The sequence below is a fragment of the Aulonocara stuartgranti genome, assembly GCF_965226115.1.
Source record: "Aulonocara stuartgranti genome assembly, chromosome: 1".
NCBI lineage: Eukaryota > Metazoa > Chordata > Actinopteri > Cichliformes > Cichlidae > Aulonocara > Aulonocara stuartgranti.
In genome coordinates, this window is record NC_138939.1 from 27189558 (window position 1) to 27213069 (window position 23512).

Here is a 23512-nt window from a genome sequence, read left to right on the forward strand (position 1 = left end):
GGTAGTTGGAGATTTGGGTGTATTACGATAATGCAGTCATGGTTCATAACTGTACAAATACAGGCGTCTGTCAAATATGTGGCGCGCCTAAAAGAGATATCAGCTGAAGCAATTTACTTACATGAAAAGCCACGACCTTGTGCATGCCCAGAAGCAGAGGGTTAAAATTTATGTAGTTCACTGTAGAACTGTCAATCCATGAAGCTTCACTGTTCTGGATTTTCATACCAATCCATGTTTTGTCCATGTCTTTTGTGTCCATCAGGAGGGTGTTGATGAAATCTGAAACACACATTTGTTACACATATGAATTGTATAATATTTTGCACCGAGGAGTTTCACATTTACACTCTTGGGGACTTCTGTCACGCTTTTCATAAACTACAAAACTTTGTCAAACAAATATATTTCAGCTCGTCATGAGAAGCATGTTAACGTTCTCACCTTGCTCAATCTGATCGGAGATGGTGACCAAGGTTCCCTTTACTGTCTGGCATTCCTCGTTGGCACCCTTGAAGTTAAAAGGTTTTGAATTCTTCATCAGCGTGTAGCACTGCAAAAAGACACCAGCATCATAATCACTACAGCAGAAAATGCCATTAGTGCAACTCAGGCACGGGGTTACTAATCTATAAATAAAATACGCGACTGATGGCAAAAAAGCCACATTATCAGAAATAATTTTACAACCAATGTTCTATCACTCAAGCATTAAACGAAGCATTAACATTAAAACATATAATTAAAATCCTCTCTATGAAACTGCAGTAGTAAATTTGATTTGACTTTCTTCTATCAACTATCATTGCTTCCTGATTTTTAATCACTTAGGACTTGTAAAAAATGACAAGAATGTAATATGTATGTAATAAATGTGTCAGACTTTATTTCTGAAGGGGATAGATTCCTTCCCACAGGGCAGTCCTCCAGGCTGAGGCTCCAGGGGTTTTTTCTCCACTAATGTCGTGTTCACTCTTTCACACACAAACGGTAACCTCCGTGAGCACTGATCAGAGTCTGCAAGTTTAAATAGGACAGTAAATGTGTGTATAAGTGTTAGAAGTAGTGACTGTAAGGGTACCCCACAGCTCTGTGTAAGGAGAGAATAAGCAAGAAGTCACTCGTGCACTATGTAATTTGGCTGAAACGGGTTTTCACTGTTTTTAATTGGGAAAAAAAAAAGTCAATGATTTCATTGCACTAAAAGCAAAGTGATTTTTTTTTAACACAATAGTTATTTAACTTTTAGCAGGTAAATATTTGATATGACTGCTCTTTGCTCCTCAGCACAATATGAGCGTAGAGGTTCTCACAACAAATTTAAAACCTTAATCATTCTCAGCCTTACACAAACTCTCTGGTGTTTACTCACCGGGAAAGACACTTTCAGGAGTGATGTAGGTGCAGTTACCCAGGGGAAATAAATGGTTATGGAAAATAGAGTTGTACCTAAACCAAACAGAATTTCAATGAAGCTCAGTATCACATTTTACCACATCTATACAAGTTCAAAAAGGTGTGTGTGAGACTGGCTTACGTCATAGGGAATATGCGTCCAGGCTGGCTCATATCAATCCACCAGCTTTGCTTGTTGGAATCCGATATCTGTTTAAAACATGCAGGTTTAAGTGTCACACAATTGAAATTGGTGGTATCAACGTCTGAGGTGACTTATATTCCTTACTGTGTTTAGTAAGTATGTATCTAAGAAGTATGATGTTGACACATATCTTTTATTAGAAGCAAGTATCACAGTTGTTACAGGTTAATAGGACTTATGCCCCCTTTTTCTCTAAATAAATAAAAAAAGTGTTGAAACTGCTGTTTAATTGTGAGTAGCTAGCCGTATATTGTGCTCCATAAATGAGTCATTTTCTTTTTTGCCGTTTTAGCGCTGGAAGATTTGTCATTCATATTGTTATCCATTTACAGCTTTTCACAACCTGAATATAGTGGGAAGAATTCCTCTTGTGATCAGACTTCTTCATTGTTAGCTGCCCATTTATTATTAGTTAGATTTTTATAAATGATGATTATGAAAAATCTTAACAAAGCAAGAAACAAAAACAGAGGTTTCAAGGTTGTATTTCAGCAAATGTGATCCTTCTTTAGTTCTCTGCATAGACAATTTATGTGCAGTTGAAGCCTACTCAAGCTTGACTGGATGAAATAACTAGAATCAGGAAACTTCCAGCACTAATTTTTTCCCTGCCTGACAAAACTTGCTGATTCATACCGATATCTGCTTAAAATGAAGAAGAACTAAGTACCACCTTACTGTCTCTATAGCATTTAAGAGTGTAAGTAGCAACCAGGTGCTGGCAGAACATGGAAATACAGTTTAAGACTGCAAAGCTGCATCTGAACAAACCACAAGACATCTGGGGGAAATGACCTTTGGAGAGAAGAGCCAGAATTCACATCTGGTCAAAAACAACCACAGCACCATAAACACACCAACTGTCAAGCACGGTGGTGGAGGGCTGAATTACTTGGGCCCCTTTCTGTCAGTGAGTTGACCATGAACTCTTCTGTATACCAAAGTATTCTAGAGTTAAATGTGACTCCGCGTCTCTAACAGCCTTGTTCAGTTGGCCCAAAACGGGTCAAACAATTGGACAATGCTTCAAAGCAGAGCAGCAAATCCACAACAGAAAAGAATCAAAGTGTTGCAACGGCCCAGTCAAAGTCAGGACCTCATCCTCAACATCAATGTTAATGCGGGACCTCAAGGAGCAAAAGGAAATGAGAATGCTGCTCTTGTTATGCTTGTCTCAAATAAACAGTCCAATATTTCAAAATAAAATCAAAACTTCAATCAAACATTTCTGATGATGTTGTTTGCCACTTGTAATAGTGTGCCACTTACTGTATATATTGCATTTTGGATTTTAATAGCAGCATCGGTGCTAGTTGGAGCCGCCAGTGTGCCGTTCTCTGAATCGCAAAAGAGCCTCGCCTCCTGAAAACTGAGCGGTGGCTTATTAACAAACCAAAACTCTGCTCCATCCACAAAGATGGACGAGTCATGATGCCCATCTGAAAAACAACACAAACAACTCTAACGTTACAACACAAAAGAAGAAAAAGTTGAATAAAAAAAAAAAGTCAGACTAATGATAAATGGCCTGCATTTATATAGCGCTTTACTCAGTCCCTAAGGACCCCAAAGCGCTTTACACTACATTCAGTCATTCACCCACTGGTGACGGCAAGCTACGTTGTAGCCACAGCTGCCCTGGGGCGCACTGACAGAGGCGAGGCTGCCGGACACTGGCGCCACCGGGCCCTCTGACCTCCACCAGTAGGCAAATACGGGGTTAGTATCTTGCCCAAGGATATTTGGGATGCAGCCAGGAGGCAGCCTGGGATCAAACCACCGACCTTCTGGTTTGTGGCTGACCTGCTCTGCCACCTGAGCTACAGCCAATGATAGACGCAATCACACTGAACAAATGATGATGAGGGCATTACCGGGATTGTACCACTCTGGCGTTTTCGGTGTCACTCCTGTTGAGACATCAAACAAAGAATTCAAGTAGATTTAGTCCATCAGGTTTTTAAATTATACGGAGACATCACTGCTGTACAAATGACTCTTTCACTTTGTGGACCTTCAAATTCCTGTTAATTAGCTTAATGAGTGTTTTGAGCTCTTCCCAAACCAGTACCAGCCTTTATTTGGTGCACACACAGACTATACGTCATTGGTCACAGATATAAACTCACCTCGGGGTATTTGGCAGACCCATTCCAGCTGCGCGTCACAATGAAAGGGTCTGGGGTAGAAAGGTATGGGAGGCAAGTCGTGCAGCAGATAGTAAAACACGTGTTTCAAGCTGTTCGTCATTGTCTGAGGACACAGATGGGTTTTGCACAAACATCACCAATAATGAACAAAAATCGGCAACACAATTCTGACATCACAGATCATGTTCACTGTCTGTTTGAGAAGAAAAAAAAACATGCAGGAGCTGTTTGTGTCTGACAACATGAAACAACTTTTAATGCTGAGCTTTTGTAAGAGAAAGGATAGAGACTACAGATTCTGAAAAGCACACGACTGTGTAAGCCAAATGTTTCCATCTTTATTAAAAGTCTCAGTTTAGCGACCCACCTTGAATGCAGTGCAGTCCCGATCGTACGCATCGTCCTCGTAGAAATTTCTGTATGAAATATCTAGAGATACCTATTAAAGACACAAACATGATATGAAACACTCCACCAGATTTTACAAAAATTGGGGTACGTGTGTTTAGAGCTGGGATGCTCACGGGCCGGCCGTCACTCCACTGCCACGAGCGATCTGCGGGGTTTCTCCTGTTCAGGCCGATCCAGAAGTACCGATTATTACTGCAAGAAGAGGAGGACACTGTGTTACTCAACCAGCCTTCTTTCAAGTAGGAAGATAATAATTAGAATTAAACATTAAGACAGTTTGATGTTTCACGTAAGCTTTTATTTCTCCCCCCTCGCTGACTCAACTGCAACGTGCGAAATGTGAGACCGGAGATGGTATGTGTTTATTTCAATGCTCGAGCCGAGTGCGCTCAATGTTTATGTGAGCAAAGAGACAAGTTTGAACTCTTAGGTATGCTCCCACGAAGACGAAGCAGCATGTTTACAAGTCGTCTCCTCGTTAAAGCAACTAGATGTGCCGGTCTGATAAAGAAAAGGCTGCCGGTACACACCCCACCACCTCCCGTACACACTCTTTGTTTGAAGTGTGTATAAAGGTTAAAGCCATAACGAATATTGATTTGTTCATACAGGAAAGTTCCAAAGACTCCTGCCAACAATCACACTATCAGACATGAGTTTGACACATTGTACATGTTAGAAAAACAGAAAACTATAGAAGGACAGATTCTTCAGCATGACCAAGCCATTAACAATATAACTGTTATAAATGCTACACCACTTTAGCATTAGTGTTTCTATTAATAGAACTTGAGCTACTACGGTTCGAGCCGTTTTCGTTGTTGTGTCGTTGGGCAAGACACTTCACCCGTTGCCTACTGGTGGTGGTCAGTGGGCCAGGTGGCGCCAGTGTCCGGCAGCCTCGCCTCTGTCAGTGCGCCCCAGGGTGGCTGTGGCTACAATGTAGCTTTTCATCACCAGTGTGTGAATGGGTGGATGACTGGTTGTGTAAAGGGGTCCTTACGGACTAGAAAAGCGCTATACAAATACAGGCCATTTACCATATGGTTAACTAGCCAGTTAATTCAAATTTATATAGCGCTAATATAGGCTCACACATTTTATAATGTAGGTAGGGTAAAGACCCTACAGTGTTTGGGCAAAACCCCAGCAATGTGAATGCTGAAGTCTCTGCCTTCCATTCTACCGTTAACTCAAGGAGCCGCAAGGGAGCCAGCAGTCTGAGAACTAAGTGCTCTATTGGGATAATCCAGTATTATGAGCTCTTTAGGAAAAGATGGGGCCTGATTATACAGATTTGCCTTTTTCCTGCAACTGGTCATACATTTTCTATGAATACAGAACAGAACTGCTTTTGAGAAGAGCCACGCTGACAGCTGTCTCTTTAATAATGACTTTACACTTGGAAATTTTCACTAACTAAGATGAGATTTACAGACAATCCGCTATTACTGGTGAGCCAGCTCTCACCGGGCTTTATCCTGCTGGTTTCAGCAGCCAGTTTTATTTATAGAGCACCAATTCACAAAAACAGTCAGCTGAAATCCTACAAAAGATCCTACAATAACACAGAGAAAATGGCAAGAATTACCGGTAGATGACAGTCTATGAGCAAGCACTTGGTGACAATGGGAAGAAACAACTCCCTTTTAACAGGAAGAAACCTCTAGTAGAACATGATTCAGGGAGATTCATGTGAGAGCTGTCAATCAGCAATCTTAACAGACACAACCCCAGAGATATCCAGAGCGAGGAATGATGCTCATTTTTCACAATTTTGAAACCTCATTTGCTCTTTTTTTTTAATAATTCAATTTGGGCAATTTTTTTCTTTAATGTGACAAAAACAAATACATTTCTTTCTGCTGGTATACAAACAATAGTTTAGATAGTATTGTGTTCCTGTGCTTGACTTGTGACTTCCATAAATGATGTGACACTTCTTGTGACAGTGATGCATGACAGTAGTCCTTTGTTACTTATAACAGGAAACACAACTTGTGTTGATTGTGTGCCTACCTGATAGTCTCTCTCATAATGAAGTGTAGGGCTCTCATTTCATCCAAGTTTGTGAAACTGGGAAGATTGGCTCCTAGAGCCTGACAGAACCTCATGGCCTCCTCCCAGGAGCGCTTCCTGCTCAACCTTTCTTCATGAAACACCTGCCAAGGTGAAAGAAGAATTTAAGACAGCTTAGATGGTGTAGATTGTGAAAAAACTCAGTTTAGCTATAACCAAACTACATATTACTTCCTTTCAGGAGAAATGATCTTGAAGCCTTGTAAAAAGACTTCAAAATGTAAAATCAGTGCAGTGCTTTTGCCACTCCTACTTACAACCATTTTCACTTTTGCTAAAAACCAAAACCAAAACAAAAGAGCCATCTCTTATTGGTGCTGTTTAAAGAGACACACACATACACACACCTTGTAGCAGTATTTGATGTTTGGCCTGGACACCCAGCCATTAGGACACGATGCATTAAGGTTTGGTTCTGGTTCTGGGGCAGGAGGTGTAATGAGGTCTTTTCTACAGATGGTGCCGGCCCTGAAGAGAGTGCAGTTCTTCACCTCCCACTTACCCAAAGGCTTTGCAGTGGAAATTGCAACACACCCTCCTTGCCGATCTATAAAGAAAATGAAATTCAATCTTTAAAAGTGACATTTATTACGTAGATTGTGTCTGTTACGATAACCAGTTCATTGATGTTATGACATATTGTGGTGGAGCAGTCGATTAAGTTACTTGGGTCTTCATTTGTTAAACATCTATTATAACATATATGATTATATATAACATATATTCTCACACAAACATATAAGATACTGATAGAAGTAAAAGAAAGTTCAGCTCTGCATCTTTTGGTGTAACCAATACCACCCAATAGGGATTTATATCATTTATCTTTACAGTCACCAAAATCAAGCCAGAAGCCACAAGACCCCTGGAACAATCTGCTGTGTACAGACAAGTCCAAAGTAAAGATATCTGTCTATGATCCAAAGCACCATGTTTGGTGAAAACCAAACATAGCACATCAACAGAATGCCAACTGTGGCAAGCACGGTGGTGGAGGGGTCATGACTTGGGCTTGTTTTGCAGTCACAGGACCTGAGTAGCTAGCAATCATTGAGTCAATCGTGAACGCCTCTGCATATCAAAGTATCTAGAGTCAAATATGAGGACATCTGTCCAACAGCTAAAGCTTGTCCCAAAATAATATAATGCAGCAGGACAACAATCCAAAGCACAGAGGCAAATCTGCAACGAAATGACTGAAAAAGAAATGACTCAAGATGTTGCAATGCCCTGGTAAAATCCACACCTCAACCTGATTGAAATGCTGGGTGGGACCTTCAGACTGCTGTGTATAAACAAATGCCTGAAGCGACGCTGTCAAGAAGAATGGGCCAAAATTCCTCCTCACCAACATGGCAGACTGGTAAAGTCAAATAATAATTACTTCAAAGTGACTGCTGCTAAAAGTGGTTTGATTTTTATACCACTTCTGCATCTTGGCTTTGTTTTTGCTAAATAAATAATGGAAAAATGTAAACATCTTGGCTTGTATTTACCTCTTTTTTACCTCTTTTTAAGGAATGCTAAGAACTAGATCATTTTTTATTATGTTGACTGCATGTTAGCGAGTATTCTGAGGTGCACAGACATTTCTCTGAATAGCGTATACGGAACATATAAAAAGGGGGATGGCCATATTTACACTAGGTATGGATTTTGATTATAAAGGCCAGATTCATCAAACTTTAGGCTCACACGTCATAGCCTTCTCATTTCATGGCAGGCTCTTTGTTAATGACCAAGCTACAGGGGTATAATATATGAGTGTGTCTGGTAAATTTCACATTTCTAAAAACCTAAATGGTCGAGAAAAAAAATAAAAAAATCAGTAAATCTGAGCCTCCACAGTATAAAGAAACTACTATTAGAGGTTCACAATTAAATACAATGTGTTGTAACACTATAGTCTGCTATAACATTTTATATACAGATACTTTAGCCATTAGCCCCAAGTCTTTGTACCTGGTTCAAACACGCCCCAGTTGGTGTATGTTGCCACATCCGTCGACCCCTCTGCCCTCACCCACTTGTACTCTCTGGTGCTGTTGATGTCCTGCAACCCTATCCAAAAATACTGAGTTTCCTTGCCTGCCGTCTCTTGCAGCAGACTATTAATAAAGGCCTGCTCAAACCTGGAAAGAACAGTCAAATGTGAGTGAGTTTCTTTAACTGCAAAACCACAGAAATGTAATATAGGTCATCTTTTGGACTGATAACAAAAACCCTTTTGATTACCTGTTTCTTATGGTGACGTAGCAACGGTCCTTGAAGGACACTTGCGTCATGTTCACTTTATAACAGGAGTTTCCATGTCTCTTCCAACCCTGGTCAGTTAAAAACAGTCATATTTTGCAAGCTAGAACTACGTCTCTTTCACGATTCAAGTTATGACATGCATGCTGTTTTTTGCAACAGGATTTCTTGTCAACAGTCGCATGAGTGTTTTTCCCCCCCACCATCAAGGATTACAGTTTTGTTTTCAGTTTACAAATCTATTTGCTTCTATCCGCAACAGCTGCCAATAGAGCTCGACATCTGCTTCTCAACTCCTTTATGACTCCATAGTGCCATAAAAATCATCTGACCCTTACAGTAAGCTCTCGTTATAACACCACCAAACATATGCATGGGTTCTACATCCTTCTAACATATGAAATTTAATTGCTGGTGTGGAGGCGTAGAAGTATCTCACCACACATTTAGTAGGAAATGTAAAATACTGCTGTTTGCGAGAATACTCACATCTTTCGAGCTACATCCGACCTGTGCTGCTGATTCATTGACCTCTCCTTTCCTCTGGCACATGAAGGCCAGCATCTGTGTGCAATCCTCAATCCGCCAACTATGAAACTGTGGAAAAACAGACAGCGTGCGTTTCTGTAAGACCTCAAACAGGACAAATGTAATGCTCTTGGCAGTACATACACAAATGTGCACACAAGGCTTGAGTACAGTGGATGTGTGTTACACCAACACACACAGACCTCTCCAGTGTACGAGACACAGCTGGTATCCGAAGTGGGCTGGACCGGTTGTGATGGAGCCCAGTAAGTGAAGGTGATGGGTGCTCCGTCCGTCCAGTTGAAAACGGTGGGGTTTGTGCCAACACCAACCAGACCGATCCACACATCTAAAGTCTTGCCATCTGATGAGCAGTAACACACACAAACATTTTCAATTTCAGGCTTTCTTTAAATTTGACTCGAACAGTGAAAGCATAGGCCTGGAAATCATTCTCATCAAAAATAAGGCAGTAGGGTGTAAATCACGATACTTCAGTACTAACTGTATGGCTCTATTATAAAATAAAAAAATGCATGTTGTACATAAATAGAGAAAATGAGAACATGTTAGGAAGACTCATTAATATATGAATTATAAAATTATTTATAACACAAGAGAAACTTGGACAGTTTTACCTCCGTGGAAATTAGTGCTGATCATCTCTTTGCTGTCAATAGTGTGGAAACTGGCTAACACTCCATTCTCAGCTTTACACTGTTCCTGGGCAGCGTTGAAGTTCTTTGGCTGCTCCATCAACTTGTAACAAAGTCCGTTCCACGGCACCCAGTCATCCTTACACAACGTTTCTTTATAGACAAAAGAATCTGTAGAGAGAAGTCAAGTCACACAGAGGCCTTGAGGGGATTTGGGCGTTTTAGATCAAGGCTATTTAACTTAGAGGGCTTCATATTTTGTACAACATCCACAGTGCTGTATTATCCTTAAACCATTACTTTGAAAGAAAAAAAGGAAAATATTTTGTGAGAAAAAAGTGACAGAAGAGGCTCAACCTTATTATATTATTGTATTATGTTAAGGAAGAATGTATATTCCCCAATCTGTTGGTGAATGGATGCTTGAGGTTGCTGCCAGCTGCTTAGTGAAATGCACTAAAAATGTTATGATTGCTTTGGTTGCTAGCAGATTACTGTGTTCACCCATTATTTGCATAAAAGACACCAACGTGTCTGCAAACACTCGCTGACTACTGGCTGGGCAGATGGTCATAAAGCTTCTGGGCTGAAAATGTTTACGAAGAGGGTGCTGCACCAACAACAGATCGTGATTGCCTTAGTTGCCAACAGTTGGAAGATGCCAAGTTGTCTTCAGATGCTTGCCATTAACTCTACAACACTTCCCCACTGCAACCAGCACATTTCAAAAGGTTCAGCTTTGACTTTGAAGACAAATGTTGTCCATTTCCAGTTTGCATTATACTTTTCGATGTCTGAGAAGTATTTAAAAGACTGTTTGCAGTCTGATAAGACTTCCAGACAAACGATCAGCAACCGTGGCAATCTGCTAGCAGTCAAAGCAATCACGAAAAGATCTTTGGTGCAGCGCTGTATACCTGCTGCAACCCCTGGTCAGTTGGGAAATATACATCTTTCTTTTGTATGTGGTAGTTGCCAGATAGTTGCCCTCTGTTATTGAGACCTTAGCAAGCTGACAAACTAAACTAAGAATACTTGTTAGCATTGTTATTGTAAACCTATTAGCAGGCTAACATTAGAATTCATCTCAAAAGCATTACTGCGTATCAGCACAGCTTAGCAGGGCCATTAGGATTAGCACATTATTTTTACATTCATTTGACAGAACAGTGAAGATTTAGACAGGAAAGCGATGAAAGAAAGCGGGGGAAGAAACGCAACAAAGAGCCCCAAACCAAACCCAGACTGCCGCAACAAGCCCTGCGGTATATGTGGTGAACCAAATCGGCGCTCAAATCTTTTTCTTTCTTTTTTTTTTGTAAGTATGACTCAATAGAAGTGTAACTGCTGAGCGCCAGCAGCCAGCTCACCTGTTGTTGTTGTCTCACTGGCATTGACTCTCTTCTTGCAGACGTATGGCAGCCGCCTGTTACACGCCATCGTTTCATAGTTGGTCTTGGAGTTCAGGACTCCACAGTCTGACAGAATGATGATGGAGGTGGAGGGCATTCCTGTTACATATATAACCACACAAATATCAATAAAAATAAACAGTCACTGCGAGAAGGACAAGAGATGTGGGTATCATTCAAAGTTTAGCATATCAACTGTGCTTTACATAGAAGTTCAGAGTTCTCTGATCCAGCACAATCTTGCTGATGAGAGCAATCACAAAGAGTTTATATCAATGGAAAACTAAATGACTGCAATATACTTCATGCTACATTCATGCTTGCTCTCGTTAAGAAGAAATACACATTACAAAAGCTAGCAGGCATTACTCAGTACTGTAAATGGGTCATTCAACAACATTAGCAGTCCCAGTGTCACAGTGTGTGGCACAGTGGGTTTCTTCACAACACTAGTTTCATTGTTTCTCTGACCGACACCAACGCTCCCTTTCATAGACGAGCAGAAACACAGCGTTGATGCAAGATTTGGTGTGGTGAGAGGACCAGGTGTTTCTGGCAAGTGAAACTGTGTTATTCTGGTTTTGTGGAAACAAAGCCTACAAACGAGGCTGCAAAATGAGAACATGTGCAGCACAGTTCTCAGAGAGAATGAGTAGTAAGTAACAGGTGAAAAATACATTCATATTCACTGTTACCTTGTTCCCAGCGTAACATGGAGAGAGGAGAGCCATCTGACCACTGCCATCCTTGAGAAGTATCTAATTGGTGAAGGCCGATCCACATCCTCTCCGGCATTCTGCCAAGGCCGTCCAACACTGCACAATGCAACACCACAGCACACAGGACAAGTAAATGTAATGAAGGAAATTGTAAGTCTAATGCAGTTTCAATCATCAAGTTGGAACTTTGAGCCTCCACAGCTGTTTCATTTACTCTTTAGATGCAATCTCAATTCCAAAAAGATGGCCTGAAGATCACATGCATCCAGTTGCAGGCTGATGATAATAAAGTAAGATTTTGTGAGATTTGCAAACCATTAAATTCAGTTTCTTTAATGTACATTTTACACAGTGCTCCAACTCTTTTGGAAATGGGGTTGTATAGGCGAACATTTTACAGTTCACCCTTTTGTAATCATCCACTGAAAATCCCAAAGAATGACGATTAAGAAGCAAAGGACATAAATAAAACAAATTGAGGAAATGAAAAATATGTGGCTTCTATGACATCATACTTGGAAAATTCAGAAATAAAAAAGTAAGAACAAAAATCCCAGGACTTATTTAGACTGAAAGTTTGCAGTCGTTCACAGATTCTTTTCCTTTCTGTACGTCTCTACTTGTCACACAAGGAACACTAAATAGGAGAAGCAGACTAATAAACTAATAAAAGACAAAGCGATAGAAGGAAGGAGAAAGAAACTTTAAATAAAGTCATTTAGAAATCACCACAGTACAGAAAATATTCACATTACGACAGGATTGTTTTAGAAGGATTAGTTCTGACTGACTAAAGGTAGGAAAAGTGTGTTTCTGTGTGTGTGTTTTTTATTTCCAGGTTGTGTGACTAATAGTTCAAGACCTTGAGAAGCACAGGCCTGCTCATACAGTGACGATCTGAATCATTTTTCTCATTACTTATTTATACTTCTTTTAAAATCAAAATCTCGAGCATTGCTCATGTCACCATTATTGCAATTTTTTGTTGTAAATGAGACATTTCTGTCACAAAGACAATCTGAATGTACTTATTTTTTTAAACCTTTGTGTTTTTTTAATTGTATTATGGAAGTAGCCGCAGTAATAGAAGTACTAGTAGTAAGTCAGTCTTACAGATTGTAGAATTGAGCTCATCGGGCCCAGAGAAACTAAGCAGATCTGCTCCCTGACTGCGACACGAATCCAGAGCTTCGTGCCAGGTCACCGCACCGTTGGTGACAAACTCATAGCATGAATCGCCGTCTGGACCAGTAAAAAGAGTCTGGCAGCCCTCCTCTGCAAAGTCAAAGACACAACAACAGTATCAGTATCAACAGTTTGTGTTTCATGTAGCTTCGGATATTCAATATTAACAAATAAAAGTGGATTTAAGCTTGGACACATTTATGTGCAACGAGAATGTTTAAGTCATTAATATCATGAACGTGAACTGTTATATTAATATAACAATATACAAAAAGATTATTAGGGTAACTTTTTTAAATAGGGTAAATATTTTGATGTTGATATAAGAATATATTCTTTATATATAACATGAGTCTAAAGTTATACCGCTACATGTGCTGCAGACAGTGCTAACTATTAATGGAGCTGACCCCGCCCTGTTGGTTAAACTGTGCAACGACATCATTTGGAAATGACCACACAAATTTTTTTTCTGCTTTAAATGCTCTCAAAAATAAATATGTTAGTGGCTTGGTGAATAAAGAAACAGTTAAAAAACATTAAACCATTAAAACTACAAGTAAATAAAAATACAACGTGCCAGGTTTCAGACAGCGTCCCATCGTCTTGTCTTGGTCATAGTCTGAGGAGGTGGCACACCAGGACATTCCAGGGAATTCTGCATCGGGGAGGCATCCATGATACCAGCTGTTATTGTACTTGAAGGGGAACTCACAGGGGCTGCCGGCAGAGTTCCCATCCATGGTATAAATGACTGCACCGAGAGAAGAAGTGAACAAAGTCAAAGATCTATTTCAAGCCCGTGGTAGTCGTTTCATTTCGACGACTCGTAAATCATCTCGCAGCAGCGACGGATGAGATGAAATTTGACGCCCTCCTGCAAACACCAAAGCACCTTCTTCGTACCGTAATACACACAATCAAACGTGAGCTTCCAATATAGACAGCTCATCCTACTCCTTAGATCAATTCCTGTATACTGATAAATAAATGAATGTGAAGAAGGGGAGGTTAGGCTTGTTTATAAGCCAACGTCTCCCTTCCTTCCTGCACCCCCAACAAGTCTGTGGAGAAACTGAAATCAAAGACGATGCAAAAATTGTGCTTTGTTTATTGCTTCAGTGACAGAAAGTGACAGAAAAGAAACAAAGTCCCAAGAAAGGAGTTTTGATTCAGTTAAATGCGAAAAGTAGCATGTAAGTGCATCTTCAGCTCAGTCTGCATCATCATTGTGATTGAATTTAATATTCATGCTCTCTGCACTCAAACTAATTTTCCTGTATTGCCACAAAAAGGATCTGAACACATAATAATGGGCCATTTGAAGAAGAACTTCTCTCTAAATGTTACTGCAGACATGAAAAATGACAATAAACAAGATGCTCTTCTGTTTCAAATACGTGGATCAGACGTGGCAGTCGATCAGGTCTGGTTGGTATTGCATCATGTACTTCTAGAGCACCTCCTAAGCTTCAGTGTCCTTAATCAAGAGCTTAAACTGTTTTAATAACACACAGTTATTTAAAATGTTATGGCCAAACATTCGGTCACTACCTGAATATTTCTTTAACCTTGCAGTGTTCGGTGGAATGTGTATCAAAACAGGAATGAACACAGAAAAGAAAGTAAAAGTCTGAGCCTTTGCACCTTGCAGACATGCTGCAGACGATTGCACGACCACAACGACAAACAAAAGAAACGGAACAGGCAGACTCTACGTTTTCAGAGCAAGTTTAACACCTGGAATTTGACACCCTGTGTTGTTGCCCAGCGCAAAGAAGCAATAACTGAGAGGCCTGACAACAATTAAGCTGACAGGGTGTGTTTAAAAGGGACCAGAATTTGTATGGTCAGGTGACACAAGAGCCAGAGGTGTAATGTGTTACAAGCCTGGACTGTCTTCACATTTAGTTCAAGAAGTGAACACAACAGAAGCACAAGCTGACTTTAACTAATTTCTTGACAAATTAGTTCCTGAAGCACTATTCAGAAAAAAGAAAGAAAGAAAAGAAAACAGCCAGTCCATGTAAGCAATTCTGTCTCTTAGATAAGAGAAAGGAATCCACACTTACCGCGGTATGGCCTCTGGCAGATGTTGTCTTGGGATTCTCCTCTTACCCAAGTGTCATTAGTTTCCCGACTGAGCGCTACTTTGCCGTTGTTGACCGCCAGGCCCATCTGATAAACAGTGTAAACAACTCCATCAAAACAGCTCCACCATAGCAGGATGTTGGAGCCACAGTCGAACATAGTCAACATCTTGGAATTGACGTCCAGCGCCATGCAGAGCGATGTTCCCACATGGAAGAGCCGTTGACCTGAACCCCACTTCCACTGTTGGGACTTGCTGTTTGAGTTGCAGGTGGCGAGGCTCAGGTTTGCTGAACCCCATGCACTCAGGCATTTCCCTGTGCTCTGGTGCTGAATGGTGAAAGCATCCTCATCTGTGATGACAGGACAGAAAACACAAGTTTAAAGGGGACTTATTACGCTTAGCTTTGCACTTTTAATCCCCAGACGGTGCTAGAGTAGCTTGGCATGAGCCACAGTTCAAAAATAATCATCATTTATCTTCCTCTGAGTTCATTCCACTTCTCAAGCAATCCATTTCAACGCCCCCTCAACTCCCTTTAAGGCAGCCTTGCTCTGATCGGCTGCCCCTCATCGCTACTGTGTTCCCACACTGTCACCAGTTCTCAGACATAATTAAAGTGAAGATGTTTGCAGCTCTTTATCCTCATTTTTGAACTTAATTCTAGAGTAGCTTTGCATGACTCAGCACAAAATAAAACCTGAAGCCTCTCTAAGCCAACTTTATTCTGATTGGCTGACACTTGTAAAAAAAAAGGTCCGGAAAGCACCTTTAACGAGTTGGATTCCATTCCTTGCATGGAAGTTAACTTACATGTTCACTGTGTCTCACTAAATTTTAACAGCTGTGACAAAAACTTTATTATTTATTCATTTATTTAATCGGGACGTCCCTCGAGATTAACATCTCTTTTTCAAAGGAGACCAAGCCTTTGAACCAGTCTGAAGCGTGACACTTTAGCTCACAGGTTTTAATTGCACACAGGCAGACCTCACCGTTTCAAACTTTGACCTTGTTTCCATGATTAATGTGGGCACGCACCACTTAGAGATCTGAGACTGACACATAAAAAAATGCTATTTAAAAAAATATATATATGCAGTGTAAATGCATACCAATACAGCTCTATTAGAGTGAAACTACTCGTTTAAATGAATACATAATAAATATATATACACAAATATCCCCGCACCGAGAATTATTCATTTGACTTCATAAAAGAGTTTCATATTTATGCTGAGAGAGGGGAACTATAAAAGAGGACAGTAGGCGGGGACAAGGTGATCTGGGTAAATGTTTACAGGCTGAAGCTAAAGAACAACTGAGCAGGAATACTATCAGAGTACAGTTTCGACTTGGTGTCACGGCAGTAATATGCCGATATTTTGGCTCTACGGAGCTGCTCGGGAGGGAGGGAAGGATGAGATAGCGATTTCTTTGACCTGTCAGACATAACACTGGGGGGCAAGAAAACAACAAAAAACAAAACAAGCAAACAAAGTAAAAATAATAATAATAAACAAGCATTCATCTAGATAAGCAAACGCCGAGTTTGTATCTCAATCCAAAATCTTGTCAGTTAAAAGTGTTTCGCATCCTAAAAATTAGGTTCGCGCTTTTATGGGAGAAGTTTTTGCTCATTTGCGCCAAGTGAGGAATGAAGACGCGACTTTAATGAGAGTGTGGCAAGTGAACAGAAATGAAAGCAAAGTGTCGGATCTACTCACCTAAACCTGCAGCTGGTGAACCAGTTCCCCAGTGAACAGCTGCCTCCAACAATATCAACAAACAAAGACAAAGAGGCGCTCTGGATAGACTCGGCATGGTCACGACCGAGTCTTTCTGTTATAATCATAAAGCCTCCTCTGAGCGTGGCGCACTTAGTTTAGGCCGGTTGATAACTGAGCTCCAAAGCGAAAGTGATCGCCGACGCCACCCAGTTCTCCCAGTTGAAAGTCTTGTCATCCACTGAGTCCAAGTCAATTTAGCAACAAACTTCCGCTTAACGAATAAAACAACAGCAACGAGAAACCTTTCAGAGGGAGCGTTATGAAATAAACAGCTGCTACGCACGATGGATCAGACTAGCAGACACTACAGGCGCATGCAGAAGGACTCTAATAGAAGTCAAAATTATATATTAAATCTATATGTAAAACCACATCCACATAAAATAAAATATTACAGCTCAGGCCCATGTTTATGCAATAATTATGCAATTTACATAAATATAAAAAGGGGTATTTCCAACATGGTAAGAAATGAAACCAACTCCATTATAAAGCGAAACCCCAAGTCAAATTTGAATTTTTTTTTTTTTTTTTACCAAAATCAGTATTATCAGATACAATTAAAAAAATATTAGAACACATTTACATTTAAAAACATATCAAATTACGAGTTTAAAAATGATATTAGGCTATCCCATTTGAGAAACTTTAAATAAAAAATAAAAATAGGACAAAGGAGTAAAACATGTTCCAGAATTATGTTAGAAATTTAAATACTTAGCCAAAAATCGGATATTTTTAAATTACGGTGTTGTAAAAAAAAAAAAAACCTAAAGAAAAAAGTTGACGTAGTCAACCGTTAAATTTTAATTTGGAAGGTGGGGACGTTCTTCTTCCGGTTTCGCCCTCAAGGACCGTGAACTTTCTGGTTATTTTCTGGCGTCTTCCTTTCACATACCCTGCCCAGAAAGGTATTTCGCACCCACTCGGTTGTTTCCCTGAATAATCGGGCTTTCGGGTGTTTTTTCATCTACTATGAAAGTCCCGTGACAGCTAACAGCTGATCACCTGTCCTTTCATTTCTGTTTATTCTCTATTATTTCACCAGCTTCGTTACCGATAATTACTGCACACACACCGAGACGTTTGTGCGTTTTACAGAGATCAACAAAACACCGGGTGATTATTAAATTATTACTTAAAGGGCACCATGTCAGGAAAAAAGTTTGCCCTCAGGACAGTGAAGAAATTTATCAAGAAATTGTTTCAGGGTGAGATCATAAAACATAACAGATAACATTCAAGGGAAACCGATAGGCACGAATGGTTTCCTTTGATAATAAAAAAGGACAATGACCTTTATGGCCCTACATCATTACTATATCAATAACATTATTCCCCAGGCAGTCTGTAAGGACTCTGATCTCTGTCCCTCACGTCAATCTAAGTTTTTAGATTTCTTTCTGGTAAAAATAGTAATGCCCAAAAGACAAAACATAGTTAAATACGAGATGCACAACCTCACTGTGGTTTCTGCTGGCATCTTTTAAGTTGGCCGTCTAAGAGGAAGTGTGGGTTTAAGGTGATGAAGCAAAGAAAATAACACCAGGCAAATTGAAAGTACAGTAAGTAATAATGAAACTAACAGAAACCATTCAACCAAATTCGATTTATTAAAACACAAATAAAACTGTGCAAAACATATATCCCTCTGTGTTCTTTTCGTCAGCAGCCAGAACCAAGCAAATCCATTCAGTCCCAGTACTTATTTGGTCATGACCAACATACAGCACGTACACATGAGAGAATAAAAAATGACAAAATAAGTAATACTGACAAAATACTGTACCATGCATACAGACCCATCAACAGAAGTCTGAATGAACAAAGCATCATTGTAAAGAATATTTTATCATGAATCGTACTCATGCTTGACAATGAAAGTGACTTTTTGCCCTGAAAAGAAGCCCAAGAGCATGTCTTAAATTATTCTCCTTAACACTGTTTACAAATCATAACAGAATAAATCCCGGATGACATCAAACGGAACCTCTTCAAACAAGTCCAAAGCTCTTTAGCGTCCCTTCTTGGTCTGTGTGATCTCTTAGTCCGTGGCCTTCAAGTGTCTTTGCAAGTGTTTGGTGACCTAAATGGTGCGAGTAAATGAAAACTAGAGACGCGCTCGAAACTGCTTGCCGTCATCATCTCACCACTGTCCTGAGGAGTCAGCATCACAGTTTTACAGTGCAGCGCGGCATCCGTAGCTGACGGTGACAAGGTGACGGAGCACGGGAGGACAGCAGAGGCTTCGAGGAAGAAAAAAGTCAACGCGTGCTACTCTCCCGAGGGAGGCTCCAGGTCTGCGATGAGAACGTTTCCATCTGACTCCGTAGCCTGCGAGTCCGTTTGCCTGAAATAAGCGCTGCCGAGCGTGGGGAGCCGCTGGAAACGTCCGGAGCTCCTCTTGTACAGAAACCACATTACCCCTGCCAGCAGGATAAAGATTAGCAACGCTGCCAGCACAGCAGCGGGGATGACACCGTGATGCAAACCTGAAACGCACAACAGCAGCTCTTATGTAGTCGTGCTCTAAATTTAATGTGTGAACCTCTTATTAAATAGCATGCAAAGGGCTTAAACACTGCAGCAGGAATCGCGGTCAGCATGTTTAGCCACATATTTGAGCTTCCAGCTGAACGCGGCCCTGCAACATGAAACAGCGTCCTCACACATATCAAACCTACGGAAAAACATTCAATGTTTTTAAGTTATTTAGCTTGAAATGCACTTTACCATTCAGCGGTTTCACTTCCACCTCAGTATTTCCATCTGGAAAAGAAATGCACAACCGTTTTGAACTCATCAGGTGAGAATATGCAGCAAAGATCAATAAATAGGAAAAGTTTATGCTTTCAAATGTTATGTTACGGTGCAGCAACAATTATCAAAAGAATCAATATGAACATTTGATTTATTTTAGGTCTCAATAATGATTTCTAACCATTTCTATAGAGCTAAATATATAAAACAAACAGACAAACAAAGAAACCTGTGAATCCACCACAATGAACCAGTAAAGGGATTTAAGCTTTTATGTTGTTTAGTCCATGGTATGACCTCAACATCCAAATGCTGCTGCAGAAATTGAGAGTCATCAGACCAAGCAACATTTTTCCTATTTTCTAACGTCTAATTTTGGTGAACCTGCGCAAACTGTAGCCTGACAGGGGTGGCACCTGGTGTGGTCTTCTGCTGCTGTAACCCTTTGTTGTGTATTCAGAGATGTGCTTGTAACCTGTGGTTATTTGACTTACTGTTGCCTTTTTATAAGTTTGAACAAGTCTGACTACCCTTCTCTGACCTCTGACATCGACAGAGTTTTTCAGTAAGCAAGAGTCTGTTAGTCTCATAAGAAAGGACTTGGGCCCACTATCAGCTAATGTACATCCCCATGTAAAAGATCTTGGTTTCATTTTCGATTCTACCCTCAAGCTGGACAAACAAATAAACTCAGTTGTTTGTGGCATTTTTTTCCAACTCAGGAGCATTTCTAAACTCAAAAATATCATCTAAAGATCTGGAAACCGTTATCCATGCCTTCATATCATCACGTCTTGACTACTGTAACTCTCTCTATTTAGGCATCTGTCACTCAAGCCTGTTCCGCCTGTGTATATGTATACATGTATTTTATGTTCACGTATGTGTGCTTGTGTGTGTATGTGTACACTTTTGTATATGCATGTGCATATGTACACATACATGTATATTTCTACAAACAAGTATATATAAGAGTCTGCCTGTGTGTGTATATATGGATGTGTTACAATGTTTTTTATCTTATCTATTTTTATTTGATTATATTGTCTCTCTGTTCACTTTCACTTTGGCCGACACTTGATGTCCTTTAAATGTGCTATATAAATAAAGCTGACATGACTTGACAAACCATTTTTGCAGAAACCTGCTGCTTGCTATTTGCTCTTTTTAGGGTCATACTCGCTAAAGCCCAGATCCCAGTAGTTAGTCAGCAGTTTCTGAATTACTCAGATTACTCCATCACCATCACCATCAACCATGACACGTTTGAAGTCACTTAAGTCATCTTTCTTCCTCATTCTGATTCTCAGTTTTGAACTTCAGCACGTCTACTTTCCTATATGTATCAAGTTGCTGCCATGTGACTTTCTAATAAGATATTTAAATTCATATATTAATGAATTAAGTGGGCAGTGAGTGTAATGCTCACAGTTTCTACACATGCCTCCTGTGGTAGTGTTCTTTAGGAGCCACAAATTTAGTTTCCAGGCTGTTTATCTGTTTAGAATGAGCACAACCTTCTGCATAGGGTTATAGCACTTGTAACTATCCTGCCTTCCCTGTTTTGAAGTTTGACTTGTCCACGTTGAGAGCATTAAAATGAGCTGCAAACACAGATGAGCATGGATGGATGGATTTCCAAGAGAAAGCAAAATACTTCACCAAATAGTTGCTTGCTTGATTTGTGTTCAGAAGGAGCTGTTTGGCTGCTCTACTGTTTTCACCCAAAACACTGAAAACTGGCTGTCAGTTGGAAAGCCAAAACACTGAGCTGAAAGACGTAGAAATAATATTTAGAGTTTGATTCAAATCTTCCTCCAGCAGAGTGAACAAGGAGTTTACTTTTATGTCTTGTATCTAATCTTCTCTGTACTCCACTTTTGTTATAATGTCAGTTCTTTTATTTTCTTTGTGACTTAGGTGCAGATTTTGGGAGCCTCTGATTCACGTTACCTGAGATGATTTTGCAGATGAAGCCAAGCCGCTCTGTGCACGGTGTAAAGTGCCAAGTACCATCAACTACCCTAGTAGTGACACAGGAATCCTCAGTCAGCAGCTTGGGGTTTGGACCTTTGTGGGGCCAGTTGGTGTACTCCATTGGTGAACCATCTACCCAGGCCATAGAGTCAGCTAAAAGCAGATTCCTCACTTTAATGACACGACATTGTGTTTATCTGATGGTACAGAAAAGCGACTGACTCTTACTGTCAACATTGAAGTGCATCCCCAACCATAAGGTCTGGGGAAGGAGCCTCGATGACCAGAGCTGCTCCATGATGAAACGGTTCTCTGTCTCATCCTCAATGGTCAGGACATCGGACGTGTTGACTAGTGGGTGACAAAAACAGAAACATGACACACTCACGATAATTAGTGTTGCAAAGGAATGCGAATATGACGAAAATATTTATTTGCTTTCTTACTAAAAGGCAGACGTTTGAATTTAACCTTCATTTTTCAATGCAATATATGAGCAGATACGCTGAGAATGCTAGCCTGACTTAGAAGAGATAGAAGATAGGAAGCAGGGTGAAACAACAACTTGGCTCTGTCCTGTTATAACTGTGAAGTTGGCAGGCGAGAAGAGACGTCTTAAGGAAAAAATCAAAGAAAATACCAGACAAATAACCCGCCGCAAAAAACAAAACAAAACACAGCTTAACTTTACACTTTACTTTTTATTGCTGTGGGTGGATGTTATCTTTGCAGAGAGACAGGCTCGTTGTTTCATCCTGCTTCTGAACTTCTTGCCAAGTTCAGCTAAGCTTCATTAATCTAGGTGCTGCATGTGGTCCTACAGTGCTGTGAAAAAGTATCTCCCCCTTTTCTGATTTCGAGATTTTTTGTCAAACTCGGATGTTTCAGATAAACAAGCACATTTTAATATTAGAGAAAGATAACCCGAGTAAACACAAAATGCAGTTTTAAAATGATGGCTTCAGTTATTAAGGGAAAAAAGCTCTTCAGATCTATTTGTCCCTATTTGAAAAAGTAGTTCCTCTCCTTGGTGAATCATGAATGAACTGGGATTAACCACACTTAATTTCACTAGCCACACCCAGGCCTGATTATTGGCAGACCTGTTGAATCAAGAAATCACTTAAATAGAACTTGTCTGACAAAGTAAAGCAGGTTAAAGAAACTCAAAAAGCAACACGTCATGTCACAGTCTGAAAAAACAGCTGAGAAATAAGATAATTTACAGCTATCGGTCTGGAAACATTAACAGATAGCAGCTGCGTTGGTAGTGACTGTAAGTCATATCCGACGAATAGCTTACCTTTATTCCTGCAGTGCTCTCTTGACTTCTCAAAACTACGTTTCTCCGCCACGGACTCAAAGCTGTAACAACCATGTCCAAATTTCACCCATGTGGAGGGACACGCCATCACATTCGCGGTTAACGGTTTATTGCCTGCGAGGGACAGCAGGAGAAGGCAGGAAATGGGTATTTTCACACATTCCGCTGTGAACTACAGAAACCAAAAGCTGAATAGATGCAATGTCGGGTGCACGGATTTTCACTGAAGTAGCACCGACTTGGCTTGGAGGGACTTTGGGGAACATGGCACAGGGCTCCTGGCAGCAGTGTTTCACAGTCAGCTCGCCGCCAGCCTCCATTCACGTCCATGTACACGCACTCGCCGGTCTCAAAGTCGTCATCGTCGTCGGCTGCGTCCCAGTGCGTGTACACTGTGTCGCTGCCATCCGACCACTGATAATTGATGCCGCTCTGTAAGGAAGCACAGTCACAAAGTGTCAGTCATGACTTAACTTTAAATAAGAAGCAACCAAAATGTTCCTGCAATCAGTGCTGACGCTCGCGTGGATAAACTGTCATTAGCGCTGGCTTTCTACCAGTGTGTCAGGTGTATTT

General features: G+C 40.5%; 2 protein-coding genes across 3 annotated transcripts in view; both read right to left on the reverse strand.

Moving 5' to 3' along the window:
- ly75 (lymphocyte antigen 75) overlaps positions 1 to 17206 on the reverse strand; it is a 25771-nt gene extending 8565 nt beyond the window's left edge. The window contains exons 1-23 of the mRNA XM_082533679.1: positions 16813 to 17206; positions 15066 to 15437; positions 13574 to 13747; positions 12922 to 13083; positions 11785 to 11904; positions 11048 to 11188; positions 9660 to 9848; positions 9225 to 9385; positions 8983 to 9090; positions 8476 to 8564; positions 8203 to 8372; positions 6588 to 6787; positions 6181 to 6323; positions 4275 to 4353; positions 4118 to 4189; positions 3730 to 3853; positions 3475 to 3510; positions 2870 to 3039; positions 1538 to 1605; positions 1373 to 1449; positions 884 to 1017; positions 445 to 553; positions 122 to 282 (exon numbers count right to left, since the gene is read on the reverse strand). Of these exons, the coding sequence (XP_082389805.1) occupies positions 122 to 282; positions 445 to 553; positions 884 to 1017; positions 1373 to 1449; positions 1538 to 1605; positions 2870 to 3039; positions 3475 to 3510; positions 3730 to 3853; positions 4118 to 4189; positions 4275 to 4353; positions 6181 to 6323; positions 6588 to 6787; positions 8203 to 8372; positions 8476 to 8564; positions 8983 to 9090; positions 9225 to 9385; positions 9660 to 9848; positions 11048 to 11188; positions 11785 to 11904; positions 12922 to 13083; positions 13574 to 13747; positions 15066 to 15437; positions 16813 to 16909 (3156 nt within the window). The 5' untranslated portion in view covers positions 16910 to 17206. The remainder of the gene's footprint in view (positions 1 to 121; positions 283 to 444; positions 554 to 883; positions 1018 to 1372; positions 1450 to 1537; positions 1606 to 2869; positions 3040 to 3474; positions 3511 to 3729; positions 3854 to 4117; positions 4190 to 4274; positions 4354 to 6180; positions 6324 to 6587; positions 6788 to 8202; positions 8373 to 8475; positions 8565 to 8982; positions 9091 to 9224; positions 9386 to 9659; positions 9849 to 11047; positions 11189 to 11784; positions 11905 to 12921; positions 13084 to 13573; positions 13748 to 15065; positions 15438 to 16812) is intronic.
- Positions 17207 to 18469: 1263 nt separating this feature from the next.
- The window catches only part of pla2r1 (phospholipase A2 receptor 1), a 31453-nt gene continuing 26410 nt past the window's right edge, over positions 18470 to 23512 (reverse strand). For both annotated transcript variants that reach the window (XM_082532484.1, XM_082532485.1), the window contains 6 exons: positions 23176 to 23368; positions 22916 to 23050; positions 21841 to 21963; positions 21589 to 21765; positions 19609 to 19644; positions 18470 to 19367 (listed from right to left, as the gene is read on the reverse strand). In XM_082532484.1, the coding sequence (XP_082388610.1) occupies positions 19150 to 19367; positions 19609 to 19644; positions 21589 to 21765; positions 21841 to 21963; positions 22916 to 23050; positions 23176 to 23368 (882 nt within the window). In that variant the 3' untranslated portion in view covers positions 18470 to 19149. The remainder of the gene's footprint in view (positions 19368 to 19608; positions 19645 to 21588; positions 21766 to 21840; positions 21964 to 22915; positions 23051 to 23175; positions 23369 to 23512) is intronic.